The sequence below is a fragment of the Takifugu flavidus genome, chromosome 6 (genome assembly GCF_003711565.1).
Source record: "Takifugu flavidus isolate HTHZ2018 chromosome 6, ASM371156v2, whole genome shotgun sequence".
Taxonomy (NCBI): Eukaryota; Metazoa; Chordata; class Actinopteri; order Tetraodontiformes; family Tetraodontidae; genus Takifugu; species Takifugu flavidus.
Genome location: NC_079525.1, coordinates 11,191,324 through 11,205,099, shown reverse-complemented (window position 1 = coordinate 11,205,099; position 13,776 = coordinate 11,191,324). Strand labels below are relative to the sequence as shown.

At 45.2% G+C, this 13,776-nt stretch overlaps 1 protein-coding gene across 10 annotated transcripts in view; it reads left to right on the top strand.

Moving 5' to 3' along the window:
* Nucleotides 1-13,776, top strand: part of rims1b (regulating synaptic membrane exocytosis 1b) — a 35,938-nt gene that overhangs the window by 8,266 nt on the left and 13,896 nt on the right. For 3 of the 10 annotated variants that reach the window (XM_057035073.1, XM_057035072.1, XM_057035080.1), the window contains exons 3-20: nucleotides 34-45; nucleotides 365-385; nucleotides 3,701-3,996; nucleotides 4,487-5,346; nucleotides 7,554-7,594; nucleotides 7,687-7,797; nucleotides 7,923-8,022; nucleotides 9,454-9,577; nucleotides 9,754-9,800; nucleotides 9,899-10,014; nucleotides 10,278-10,408; nucleotides 10,548-10,719; nucleotides 10,944-11,097; nucleotides 11,283-11,333; nucleotides 12,390-12,543; nucleotides 12,897-13,013; nucleotides 13,135-13,197; nucleotides 13,409-13,486. In XM_057035073.1, coding sequence (XP_056891053.1) covers nucleotides 34-45; nucleotides 365-385; nucleotides 3,701-3,996; nucleotides 4,487-5,346; nucleotides 7,554-7,594; nucleotides 7,687-7,797; nucleotides 7,923-8,022; nucleotides 9,454-9,577; nucleotides 9,754-9,800; nucleotides 9,899-10,014; nucleotides 10,278-10,408; nucleotides 10,548-10,719; nucleotides 10,944-11,097; nucleotides 11,283-11,333; nucleotides 12,390-12,543; nucleotides 12,897-13,013; nucleotides 13,135-13,197; nucleotides 13,409-13,486 — 2,648 coding nt within the window. Of the gene's footprint in view, nucleotides 1-33; nucleotides 46-364; nucleotides 386-2,974; nucleotides 3,347-3,700; nucleotides 3,997-4,486; nucleotides 5,347-7,553; nucleotides 7,595-7,686; nucleotides 7,798-7,922; nucleotides 8,023-9,453; nucleotides 9,578-9,753; nucleotides 9,801-9,898; nucleotides 10,015-10,277; nucleotides 10,409-10,547; nucleotides 10,720-10,943; nucleotides 11,098-11,282; nucleotides 11,334-12,389; nucleotides 12,544-12,896; nucleotides 13,014-13,134; nucleotides 13,198-13,408; nucleotides 13,487-13,776 lie in introns of those variants that run through there. The other 7 variants (XM_057035081.1, XM_057035078.1, XM_057035074.1 and 4 more) reach the window with 6 other exon arrangements.

Genomic DNA, 13,776 nt, shown 5'->3' with positions numbered 1-13,776 from the left:
CTCTCACTGCTACCTGGACTGCATGCCACAAAGGAGGACAAAGTGGTTAGCATCTTTTATTTTTATTTCTGTTCTATCTTCGCAATGCATGTTGATTATGAATGGTGTTTGTGTTTCCTGAAGGTTAAAAATCAAACGCTGGCTGGCGCTGGCAGCTGCAGGTTAAATGTATTTTCTTTGACCGACACTTAAATATTCTGGAATATGCAGGGTTGGAACAACTTCTAACGATCACTAAGTTATGAGAGACCCTTAAACACCTATTCCCCCCTGAGGGTGAGTGTTTGTTCCCAGTGCAGACCCTGACTAACTGTGTCCATTATCTGTCTCCTCCCCTCCTTCCCTGTCTCCTCCCCTTGCAAAGTGTCTCATAGTGAAGGACAGGGTAAGACTTCCTGGGTGGTGGTTCCATTCTTTCGTTTGTTTGTTTTCTTTCCTGCATGGGTCACTATTGTCTCCCCTTCTCAGCAGGGTCTGTGCTCATTCACAGATCAGAACAGGTACTCAGATGAACCACTTCTGCCTCCATCAGTACCCTTTAGGCTGGGAATGACTGCAGACCCTGATAACCAACGGGCGGGCAGAGTGAGCATGAGCCATGTTATAGGCTGTTAGCGGGGGCCTATAACCCTGACACTGACTCCTCTTCCTGTGGCTGTAGGCCAAGCTGTGTGAAAAGGCAAATTGTTTATTGGATGTAAAACCTAGACAACCCTGGGAATGGAAGTTTGCCATTTTACCCAGCATGCATTTTAGGAGGAACTCCACGAGCAATCAGGAGCATTTTCGTGAATGCATAGCAAATGCACACTCATGCCTGCGCATGTTGCCTTGCCTGTTTCTGAGACCAGACCAGCCTTGCTGTGGGGAGATGGGAAGGGCCCACAAATATATCCCCCGATGTCCATTTACCAACCCCTCTTATGCTCTGTCACTGTAAAACCACCATCAACATTTTGCTATTACCGAGCCATTATGCTAATTACGCTAATGCTAAGGAAATAAGGATAATACATAATACCCCTTTTGCTCTTGTTTATTTAATGTTGTCACAGGTATTTCCTTTAAGTATCTTGACAAATTCCCCTTTTGTAGGATCTTTGTGATTGATGAGTAGCAAAGAGAACACTGTGTTATAGCACAGAAGCTACATTAGCTAAACAGGATGAACGTTAGCTTTTAAAATAGATTTAACAGAGTGTTTCTACTCCCAACACCTAGGAATAGCTTTTAACCACCTCAAGCAATATGATTATACTGTGCAGTGCATATTTGGCTAATGTGCAGATTGATTATTAGCAGCACACTCCATCAATCGCAGCCAAACAGTTACATGGTTACATTTGTTTAGATACATGGATACGTTTTAAAGTAATAACCTCTAAAGAGGAACAGAATTAAGTTAAAAAGGCCAGGTGAGACCACGGTGCCTCTCTTTTTAGGTGCTATTTTGGGGGTCTTAGCATTGAAAAGTGTGAGAACATCTAAATTAATGCAGTTTGTTGCTCCAAACACCAATTCAAAATTGGACTCCATACAATTAACATCCAGAAAGGCCTTAAACTTCTCAGCACCCAAGATCATAGGGGATGGACTGATTCATGGGAAAGTCTCTTGTCTGTGTGGTTGGATGAGTTCACAGTTTCAGAGGACTTCAGAAACCCTGGATGATGTGTCCTTAATAATGTATACGCATATAGAAATTTCTATCTTCCTGAGGTTGTGTTCCAAATAATGTCCTCACTTTGCTAGTGGAATGAGTATTTTGCGAGTACAAGAAAACACACACACGCACACACTTCTCATTCCCCCTTTCTCTCACTGCTATTGTCTGTGATTTGGTTACCATGGAGAAGCACATTTTTAGACAGGTTTAGGCAGGAAGAGGTTGACATCATTACAAGAGAGCTTGTTCTCTGCTCGTTCCCCATACACGCGCGCATCACGCCTTCGGGCGCTCGCCCACGCCGAGCTCTTCTAGGCAACATGTGCTGCATATTCACGCAGCGCACACACGTCCACGCGTATGCAGACTGCAATGAGGCAGCAAAATAAACTCCAGCTTACTGAGTCGATTGCTCGGCTCAGCCGAAACTACTCTTTGCATCACACACTATAGCCCCCTCCCCAACGCGCACACACACACACACACACACACATTAATTCCCCTCTGCAATATCCTGGGACAAATTACAATCCCTCCACTGAAGGATTATATGTCTTCTATCCTATTGTGTGTCTTCCTCACTGTTTCATGTCCTCCTTTATCTGTGCTGGACAACAAACATGGAGGCATAACATTAGAAACCTGCACAAAGGTCTCCATATGTATGCTTTTACACCATGCACGCTGTCGTTCACGTGGATTAGATCACGTCTTGCTTACCGGTGATTTACAAAGCAACACATAGCCAAGATAAGCTCTCCTGATTAAATACTAGTAAATAGTACTAATAGTATCATAGGATTTTGACGTGCATTATTACACATTGTGCATATTTATGCTGCGGTTATTTAAAAGATTGCACCTTTTCCTAAATCTTAGTTTTGGAAATGAACTCTGCAGGACGTGACACCGAATAATTGAATATTGTCGTTAAAGAAATGGGTGCTATGCTCCAAAACAAAGGAAGAAATGGTCATCATTTGGTATAATAAAGATTTGTTCCTTATGCCTGACCTGTGATAAGTGAGTATAAATGCGGGGAGCATCCTCAATCTCTACGTTGTGATTTAGAGGGGTGGGGGGGTGGGGGGTAGGCTATAGGTTAGATGTGATTTGTGAGCCGGTATTGTCAGCTGATGAGTTGAATAATGGTGAGGAGCTGAAAGGATTACTGTTCACTGTTAATCTGTGGCCCCTCTGCTGAGGTAAAGAGGTGGAGGAAGACAGAGAGAAAGTGTGTGTGTGTGTGTGTGGTGTGTGTGTGTGTGTGTGTGTTGGGGGGAGGGGGGTGATGCTGAGCTCGGCGGCTGCCTGACAGCTGTGGGCCGTGCGGACAGCTGATTTGCTTTAGATTAGTCTGGACGTGCGCCAGCAAGGCTTCAGCCAGGCCAGGATGAAGCACGTCGGTGCTCTGGCGGCTAACTGACTGCTAACGGTCCTTCGCTCCGGCCACCGAGGAGCCGCGTCCCGAGGTGTCCAGGTGTCCCGCACCAGGTGTCCCGCAGGTGGTTTGTTCCCGACGCGCGCCGGGGGCTCCTGCAGCTGACCACGAAAGATGAATGTGCTTCCCTTTGGATTTATTCTGTGACAAATAAATCGCTGGGATTATAAATACGGCGGGAGATAAATCCTGTTTTTGTGCCGTCGGAGTTAAGTGATATTGACTAACCATGGCTTTCTGTGAGTATTTGACATTCCGAAGGTTTTGATTTAGTCGGTATCGGCTACCTTCTTATGAGTTATCATCTAAAATAGCACGTAATAACTTAAAAAAAAAAAAGGATTAGAAATATTTGCATAGTGGATGAATTTAGAAAGAGGCAAGACAGCTCTTTTAGGAGTGTCTATATATTTAAAAAAAAACAGGTCTTAGATCATGACAATGCTACCTATTGTAATAAGCATTGTTTTCTGTGCATTTTTATAAGTGTTGACATTCTACTTATTTATGTCGCAGGTGAATCTGAGCCAACGTAGCATAAGTGGATGTTTAATGTACGTGACCCTGAAACGCTTGTCCTGCACTCTCCGTAGGTAATGTGGGTATGCAACCTGTGTCGTAAGCAGCAGGAGATTCTCACCAAATCAGGAGAATGGTTTTCAGGGTCGGGGGTGCGTCCAGGGAGCCAGGGCGCCTCCTTGAACGACCTGACCACGGGAGGTGAGGCTCAGCCCAACAGAAAGCTGCAGCGGTCCAGGTCTCAAGCTCCGCCCACTTTCAACGCCAACGCGGGGTTGCCCGAAGGGACGCAGCCGCCCGCCGGTGTCGGTGCCAAGGGTGCCAACAACATGCTTGGATCCCGCTCTCAAAGCGAGCCACCGAGAGAAAAGTAAGCCCTCAAGTTCCACATTAATGTAAAACCAAAACTGACCCAATGACTTCGGCCGCTCATGTCTTTTTTTATTCTGTGTATTAATGTAAAAAGAAATTGAATATAAAGTTTGGTTTCAAAGGGGAAAATAGAGAGAAAAGGACAATCAATTAACCAGAACAGTGTTTTATGTGACAATGGCAGCAAGAAATACAAGGAGATCCAGACAATCAGGATCATAACATGGATAAAAACAATGCTTTCTTATACTTAATATGCTAGTTGGGATTTAAATAACTGTAAACACGCGAGTGTCTCATGTGTACGACGTATAAGACTGTTTTCAGAATTTTTTAATATCTAAAAGCGATGCCGACGCTACATGGCTAAATTCAACTTAAAACACATCAACCAACTTAATAAATAAAGGAGGGCATCGCCATAATCTGTGATTTAAGTCTATGTTGATCTTAGGATCACTAATGTATTTATTTCTCTTTTTCTAAAGGAAAAGACCAGTTTCACTACATGAACAAAACGGAAAGGTCTGTGTGGGTCGCGGGAGCGGCCGGAGGCATGCCGGGAAGCTCCAGTCTCAGTCCTCTCTGGATGAGCAAGTAGTATCTGGAGACAGACACATGGGCGTTGGACGAAGGCTGGAGAAGGTCCATTCTCACGGCTTTGAGGATGCCCAGGACAACCTGGGGGCGCCCGAAACGCACCGGAGACGCCCTAAAGATGAGGAGCAAAGGGAGCGCCAGTGTCGTGAGGAGGAGTACCAGAATCGTTACCGTAGCGATCCGAACCTCGCTCGGTACCCCGTGAAACCGCAGAAGGAGGAGCAGGAAATGAGAATACATGCCAAGGTGTCAAAGGTCCGCCATGAAAGGCGACACAGTGACCTAGCCATCAACGAGGTCGGACTGGGGCCTGGTGACGGAGGTGGTGGGGGGACAAAAGGAGAGGTGAATGAAAACCGTTTGAGCAGGAAGGCTGGAGGTGGGGACGGAGATCGCAAGCTCTTAGAGAACAATCGACCATACTCTGTGGAAAGGAATGTGGGGACTGGGCGAGGAGCGCCGATTAGATCGGGACACCAAACTGGTGGACCGGGCCTGAACAAAGGCCACACGGAGTCTTACACAACACGGACGCCAAGGGACAGAGGTGACGATAACCTGCTGAGAAAAGACTCCCAGAGCTCGGACCAGTCGGAGTCTTTGCGGCCACCTCCTCCACGATCGTATAAGAGCAAGGGCGGAGTCAACAAGAGGCAGATGTCCATCAGCAGCTCGGAGGAGGAGGGGGGCTCCACGCCCGAATACACCAGCTGTGAAGACGTGGACATGGAGAGCGTTAGTGAGAAAGGTCAGTCTGTCGGCCGTGCTAACTGTGCTAGCGTGCTAGGCTACGACTCTACATCTGAACTCCTGAGGTTGCTCTCATTCCTTTCCATAACTTTTAGATGCGTTTAGATTCCTTCAACTCGTAAATGAGCAGCTGCACAAATCACAGAGCTCGTACACCCACTGTTAACGGCCGACGACACAGAACTACTCCAGGTGCTCCTGGTTATCAGCCATAAAAGAGAGAACTTTATTAGACTATTATGTCTTGCGTTATTTGGAAGCCATCACGCCATTTTTCATTGTGTGAACCTGTTTAAGTGACTGGATGAGGCTTCCACCCTGCCCACGGTGCTTTACTATCCCCGTGTGTCATCGACACCGCTGCACTGTGGCTAAAGCTCGCTGTTCTCAGGACAGCTCTCATTTATTTGCAGAGTCCCTGTGATTTGGGGCAGCAGATTTGTGGAATTAGGCCAGCGGTTCTCTCGCTATGTAACGTTTCCCAAACAGCCAGCTGCAGCAGCCCGTCAGCTCAAATCCAACCGGACAGTAGCTGCACTCTACTTATCGCCGGGGTGTTTTGCGCATGCGACTGTGGGACGGTTGATGTAAGGGTGCGCTTTGAGTTTGAGTTCAAGAGGTCGTCAGCGTTACCTGTGCACTGTTGTCATACCTTGCCTACACCTGTAGGGGGGGTTTTCTGATGTTTTCATCAAGAAAGATCACCCCTTTATGGATGCACATTAAATTAGAAAGATTATTTGCATTTACCTATAGATACTATTGAGTGAGATTATTCAAAGGTCAATTATATCTTTGCATTAGGAATATGTTTAAAGTTTACATTGTTGTCTGTGAACAGGACTTTGGGATCAAAAATATGTTTGCTTCTGGGGATTTATTGAGATATCATGGTTAATGTCCACATTTGAAGTGTTAATGCATAAAAACCCTTTGACCACACAATAGCACAACAGTCGTAGTGTTTGACAGTTACAACAGTCACCCAGTGCAGATGACTGATTGATTTTAATTGGGCAAATGTAAACGTAAAGGGGTGGTAAAAGGGTTTCAGCAGCCCAGTGTCCTGCCCTGGAACCGGGCCTTTGGCACAGGGACAGGCTCCAGGGAGGATTTAGCCTCGCCCATTAGTTATTAATTTTACATTTGAACTATTTAATATTTTTGGGCCATTTTTAGTTAAATTTACAGCTAAATTCTGTGTGAAGCCTTAATGGAAACAGGGTTTTCAGTCAATTTTTGTATGTGTGTGTATATGTGTGTATGTGTGTGTGTGTGTGCGTGTGTGTGTGTGTGTGTGAGAGAGAGAGAGAGAGAGCAAGAGAAATGTCCCCACATTAACTACTATGGGGTTCAAGGAATGAGCTTGAGTCTGCATTTTGTTCATTACTGTTCTTACTTTTGTCTCAGCAAATTTCCTAAAGTCACTCTAAAGTGAGTCATGTCTGTGTGTGTGTCTGTCACAGCAGACCTGTTTATCATGTGCACAGCCAGTTTTATACAGGCCAGTCTTGTGGTCAGTTATTTCTGATTGATGGTTGGAATTGTGGGAAGTAAGCAGGTGCTATCAGATAGAGTGAAAACCAAGGCAACAGGGGGATGGAGGCTGAAACACCCACACTACATATGAAAAGCATGTCCACACTGATACAGAGATGAAGCTTTGAGGTAGTATCGGCTGGCTGAGCTGCACAGATTTTGTAATCTGTCCAGTTTCCTCTCGAACTGAAAACGCAGACTCAGCGTTTTAAAGCGCGGAGTCAGCGTTTCTCACCGAGAATTGTCAGTGGACTCACCGGATAACATCAAAGGAGTCGCTCCTACTCAGGCCTTTTCCTCTGATCTCAATCACCTGTGGTTTCAATTGTCAAACGCATGAAAACACACACACACACACACACACATGCAAACCCAGTCGAAAATACCATTAATTCAGTTTAAGTGTGTGCACACTGCGCTTAGACTGTATGTGCTGCTGCATCCTACATGCTAACAATTAAGTGTTCCTCATCCCAAAACCCTATTTTTTCAACATATTTTTATGCTTCTGAGTACTTTAACTAATTTCTGTAACAAAGGTTCATTCTGTGGGTCTGATGTTGCATCCACACACACATGCACACACACACATGTCCAGTGGGGTTGGATTCACCAGACATGTCTCTAGGTGCCATCTAATGTGTTTCCTGCTCTGTCTCCATGCAGGTGACTGGGACTATCACTGTTTAGATCCTGCTGTTTGGCATGTAAGTGTCAGTTAAGTGTCAGGAAGCTGCTTCCTCCCTTACTCACAGCGAGTCACATGACTTCCACTTCCTGCTTCCCTTTGTCACTGCAGCACCCAGTTTCGTGGCAGCCATCCAAAGAGGGCGACCACCTGATTGGACGCATCACACTGAGCAAGAGGTCAGCTGTGCCCCGCGAGGCCGGCTCACTCTTGGGCCTAAAAGTAAGCAGAGAACACTTCCCACTTCCTACTTCCCACTTCCCATACACACATATAATTATTTTTAATATACAATCAAAATGAAAGAAGATCCCATTCAACATGGTGGTTTCCACATCTCTTTGCAGGTGGTGGGGGGGAAGATGACAGAGACGGGGAGACTTGGGGCTTTCATTACTAAAGTCAAAAAGGGCAGCCTGGCCGACGTGGTGGGACACCTCCGAGCAGGTACAAATTGAACCTCTAATTTCTACATATTGATCTAAATTGACTTTCTGACGCTTGAACTGAAATGTGGTTTTGTCAGTGTTGAAGGGAATTTAAGATAAAAACTCGCCACCTATGCCAAAATGTGTCCCTTTAATTGTTTCCCCTGTTGCAAAGGCAGCGATTTCAGTAGCAGCTATGTCGTCCAGCTCCAGGGCTAAATATGGAAACTTAAATCTATCCAGCATGTCTTGGGTCTGCACGTGCTCCGAATACCTTTCCAGAAGACGCCCTAACCGAGTGCCCACACCACCTGATTGCTGCTCTGAGGCTCAGCCCAGCCTCCCTTTGGGGGGAAATTCATGTCCACATTTTGCATTTGAGTTCTAATTCTTTCTATTCAGGAGCTTAGGTGAGGGTGAGGGTTAGAAATGACTTTGAGATCTTGACCTTTAAGGTCTGATCTGTCTCTACCATAAAAGCCTGTTGGGAAATCTGTGAGGGATCCACCTGTGGTGGTTGCTCTTCCAAACCACAGGACGGCCAAGTGTGCCGTATTTTAGAGGAGCTGACCCTGTTGGGTCTGACACGGTTTGAAGGCCACCGCTTGATAAAGCTAGTGGGACTACAATAACACTTTGAATCAATCAATCAATCAATCAATCAATCAATCAATCAATCAATCAATCAATCAATCAATCAATCAATCAATTTTTATTTAAATAGCGTCTTTTACAATCAAAATTGATTCTAGGTGCTTTCCAGAATCCCAGGGCCTGACCCCAACAAGCAACAGTGGCAAGGAAAAACTCTCCTTTAACAGGAAGAAACCTTGAGCAGGACCAGGCTCATGTAGGGGGACCCTCCTGCTGATGGCCAGCTGGGTAGAGAGAGAGGAGAGGAGAGGACAGGTAGAGGAGAGGTAGAGTAGAGGAAAGGAGAGAATAGGCATAGATCATAGAGAATACATACAGAAATACATTATATTAAGTAAATTATGCCGCCAGTAGAGTCAAGCTGAGTAGGTCAGCGGGGTCAGAGATCAGTATGAAGGTGCCGATATCTGTAGATGAATACAGAAGGGGGGGGCGAAGCAGAAAAACTACACAAGAAGTAACATCACTAGTGTACTTGATGAGGAGGAGGGGAGAGGAGAGGAGAGGAGAGGAGAGGAGAGGAGAGGAGAGGAGAGGAGAGGAGAGGAGAGGAGGGGAGAGGAGAGGAGAAGAGAAGAGAGGAGACCATTTCCGAGTGGGGTGACAGAGGCCTGTCAGGTGAAGGTCAAAGAGAAGCAGTCATCATCTATTTTTCTGATCTGTGAAACTACCTTTGATACCCAAGATCTACTTTTTTGATCACTGATTAAGTTGACTAATCAGTCTTCACGTTCTCCAACTACAACTCTTAAATTTAATGAAATTATCCCGTTAACAAGAAACCTGTTGGTTTCAGGGGACGAGGTTCTGCAATGGAACGGGAAATCATTGCCGGGAGCCACAAAAAAAGAAGTATACAACATTATTCTTGAATCCAAGCCTGAGCCACAGGTGGAACTAGTTGTTTCAAGGCCTATAGGGTAAGCATACACTTCAGTCATGCATTATTCTTTAAAAATCATTATTCTACTGACATTTCCAACTACGGCTCATCGCCATACCTTCCCGATCCAACCGAAACCGATACCGTGAACACCACAATTGTCTGTAAACACTAGCTGTGAAGAGGTCACTGATGCTCTTTTGCTTTTCACAGAGATATCCCAAGAATCCCAGAATCAACCCACCCTCCTCTGGAATCCAGTTAGTCCTCATGATTGAAACATTATTGAGATCTATAGTTTAGTAATAGTTATAGTTTATCTTATGGTACTTTTGTATCAATGCATTATCTTCACCAGCTGGTTCCAGTTCTTTTGAGTCGCAGAAGATGGACCGTCCTTCGATATCTGTGATGTCTCCCACCAGCCCCGGTGCCCTTCGAGAGCTTCCTCTTTTACTTCCTGGACAACTTTCTGTGAGTGTTTGAGGTTGTTGGACTCCCTGAAATATGCGACACGTTTTTGATTGTTACCGAGGAAAGTCGGGCTTTTTATTACTGCAATATTGTTTTGTTGCGGTCCTCATGCACGTGCCCAATTATCTTAACAATACCTGAAAAAGGAAGTTGTTCCTGTCTTTGGTAAGGAACGGGGAAGCGACCCTATTGATGAGCAACTTGATGAGTTTCTATAACTTAATTACTTTGACTATTGGCTAAAGTCTTCCAACTTTCCATAGGTGAAGTTGTGGTATGACAAAGTGGGTCATCAACTCATAGTCAACGTCCTACAAGCCATAGACCTGCCACCCCGACCTGATGGACGGCCTCGGAACCCCTATGTCAAGATGTACTTTCTGCCAGACCGAAGGTACAGTATGAATGTACTATGTATGTATTTATATTTCCTTTCAACACACTATGGAATTATTTAAACCTGGTGCACCACATCACCCCTACTCAGAACGTGTTCCTGTTGTGCTCTCCGTGTGGTTGCATCGTTTTTCTAGCGATAAGAGTAAAAGACGGACCAAAACAGTGAAGAAAAGCGCTGAGCCCAAGTGGAACCAAACTTTTATATATTCCCATGTTCACCGACGGGACTTCAGAGAGCGCATGCTGGAGATCACGGTGTGGGACCAGCCCAGAGTCCAAGAGGAGGAGAGTGAATTCCTGGGCGAGGTCAGACACAGATCCTTTCTATATAAATACATAAAGGAGAATAAATCTCAATTAGATCCTGTACATGTCACTATTGTCACCTTCTACTTCTTAGTTTCCCAGGCTATCTCTCTGCGGGATTTCATTACATTATGTATATTATAAAATGCTACGTTTAAATGTCAACCTTAAGATTTTGATGTCACTTGTGTGTTGCTTTGACTCGTCGCTGTGTCCTTCCTCAGATCCTGATTGAGTTGGAGACGGCTCTGCTGGATGATATTCCTCATTGGTATAAACTCCAGACGCACGACGTGTCCTCCATACCGCTGCCCCAGCCGTCCCCGTACCTCCCACGCAGACATCTCCATAAGGACAGCCCCAGCAAGAAACTACAGAGTATGTGTATCATGCGTGTGTGCGTTTATACGTGTGCGTGAGATAGAGAGCGATTTATTCCCTGTTTACTTGTGTTATTGTCTGTTATCAATTCTTTGTGGAAATATTAACCTTTTCCTATCCTCCTGTATTTGTGTACGTGTGTTTGTGCGTGTTAATGTGCGGGCGTGCGTGCACATGTGTAGGGTCTCATCGCATCATTGATACAGAGTTTGATGATGGTTTGATAAATGAAGGTGGGTGGGGGCCATGGTTTCTGAGCACCGTGTGCTGTTAGCCTGTTAGTTAGCCTGTCCAGCACTGGTTGAGAGGGACCCTTTTGCATTTCTCCCCCAAACTCCTCCATATTTTTCATTTCAACCCAGCAATTTGTCATAATATTATTCGTGGACTGCAAGTTAGCATCAGGGAATATCCTCCCCTCTGCTGGACTATAAGCTTTCCCACTAAAGCGCATGGTAGACTAGAATTGCACGGTCATTCCAGCCATTCCCAGCATGTCTCTGGTCCTAAATGAAAGCAAGTCACCTCACAAGTCGGTGAAACGAGTGTAAATCCCACCACAGCTCCTTTGTTTGAGGTATCATTTGGCCGAGTGAGGAGCGTTAAAATATTAAAACACACTGTCGATCTACACAACCAACCCAGCGATGATACGTATATGGTACATAATTAGCAATCACCACTTCCCCTCGCAGTGATCCTGCTCCTCGCAGCATACTGCAGACTCCACTCACCATTTTGTGCATGGGATGTTCTGCCAAAATGGTGTTTTTGTGTCGGCACATTTGGCCCCTTATCTGTCTACACAAAAACTGGATCAACCGTGTAATTAAAGTGTCTTTACAGACCACTTTACAGACCAAGAACGGTGCATTTATTTGTGAAAACCTGAAGATAAAAATGACTCCACAACTGCACTTTATATTGCACAGCGTTATAAACTGACGGATGCAAGCAGATTGTGGTTGAACTGATCTCAGGCACTTTCAAATATCTGCATTGCTGCATTAAATCGATCATAAGAATGGCACCAAATCGTTTTGCTTCTTTATTTGTGTCTATTTTCTTAGAAACGTTTTTGTTTAAACTGTAGTGTAGTACCTTGCCCACAAGGTATTGTGTTCTTAGTAAATACACACAGCCAATCGCTTGGTGTGTGTATTGACTGTCATTTAATTTGTGCCCACACTCTTGTTTCTGCACTGCAAATTAAAAAAAAAAAGTGTAAGTCTCTGGATGTTCTGCTTTTCACCTGTGTGCGCGGGTGCCCGTGCTGGATCTGTGTGTAGGTACGGAGCGTAATTCTAGGGAGAGGGATCGAGGCAGCACCCTGGCTGTACCGGAGCAGAAACGCGCCGCCCAGCATCGTTCCCGCTCGGTGTCTCCTCACAGAGAGGACTGCTGCAGGGCCCGGTCAAGACCTGCACACGTCCCCATGCAAAGGTCTGGATCGATCTATCTATCTATCTATCTATCTATCTATCTATCTATCTATCTATCTATCTATCTATCTATCTGTCTGTCTGTCTGTCTGTCTGTCTGTCTGTCTGTCTGTCTGTCTGTCTGTCTGTCTGTCTGTCTGTCTGTCTGTCTGTCTGTCTGTCTGTCTATCCACTCATCAATCCATCCATCCATCCATCCATCCATCCATCCATCCATCCATCCATCCATCCATCCATCCATCCATCCATCCATCCATCCATCCATCCATCCATCCAGAACATTTATAGACAGTTACACCAAGTGTTGACCTTATTGTAGCAGCCATGATTTGATCATTTCTCTGCTTTCATCAGGAGTCTGGACGAGATCCATCAGAACCGGCACCAGTCCAACTCTCCCTCCCACTATCATGACTCCCATTTAGAGCACCAGCGCTCTGGTGATTCAGACTACGAGTACTCCGAGGACAGGTAACCTGTGGGAGCTCAGGTTTAGGAGATTCTTTCATTGACAAAATAGTTTTAAGGGAATCGGTTTTTAAATTCTTCTCTTGTGTGTTGGATTTGTTCCTCGTTGTCACGGCAACGGCAGTGAGGTCCTGGAAATGCACAGGTCCATCCGGGGCGGAAGTGCCGAGTGCCTGCACACAAACAGGTAAGCTAAAGCAAAACATTAGAGAAATGCTGGTATCAATATTTACTTCAACATTTATCCCAATATCAGACCTTTTTAATTATTCATTAAATCTTTAGACACTTTCAACTACTGTTCCCCAAACACGCGCACGGATATCTTTCGTGTTCAGCCTAAACCCTTGAATGTTTTTCCTCCTTTTTTCTTGCCTTACGTGTCCTCACATCACCAGAGGCACAGCTAGATACAGCAACACACTCCCCCCCAAAATGCCCCTGTTAGTAAATGGTATCCATAAAGATATTTACAGGTAAGTATGAAAACACTGTGTGGCAGTCCACCTTACCCCACACTCATTTCTAGTTACCGCGCTCTCCTAACCAGATAAATGCCCATATAGCTCCTATGCTAATGTTGCCATTCCTGTTGCAACTTTGTCGTGTCAGTTGAATTCCAAGTTGCTGAGTCATCGTGCATTTAATCTAAATCAAGGCTCTGTGATGTTGCTCTTCCCTCTGTATTGTCATCCCCTATCAGATCATGTGTTGGTCTTACATGTTGCAGACCATATTATTTAACCTAATTCTCTCCTTTATGTGG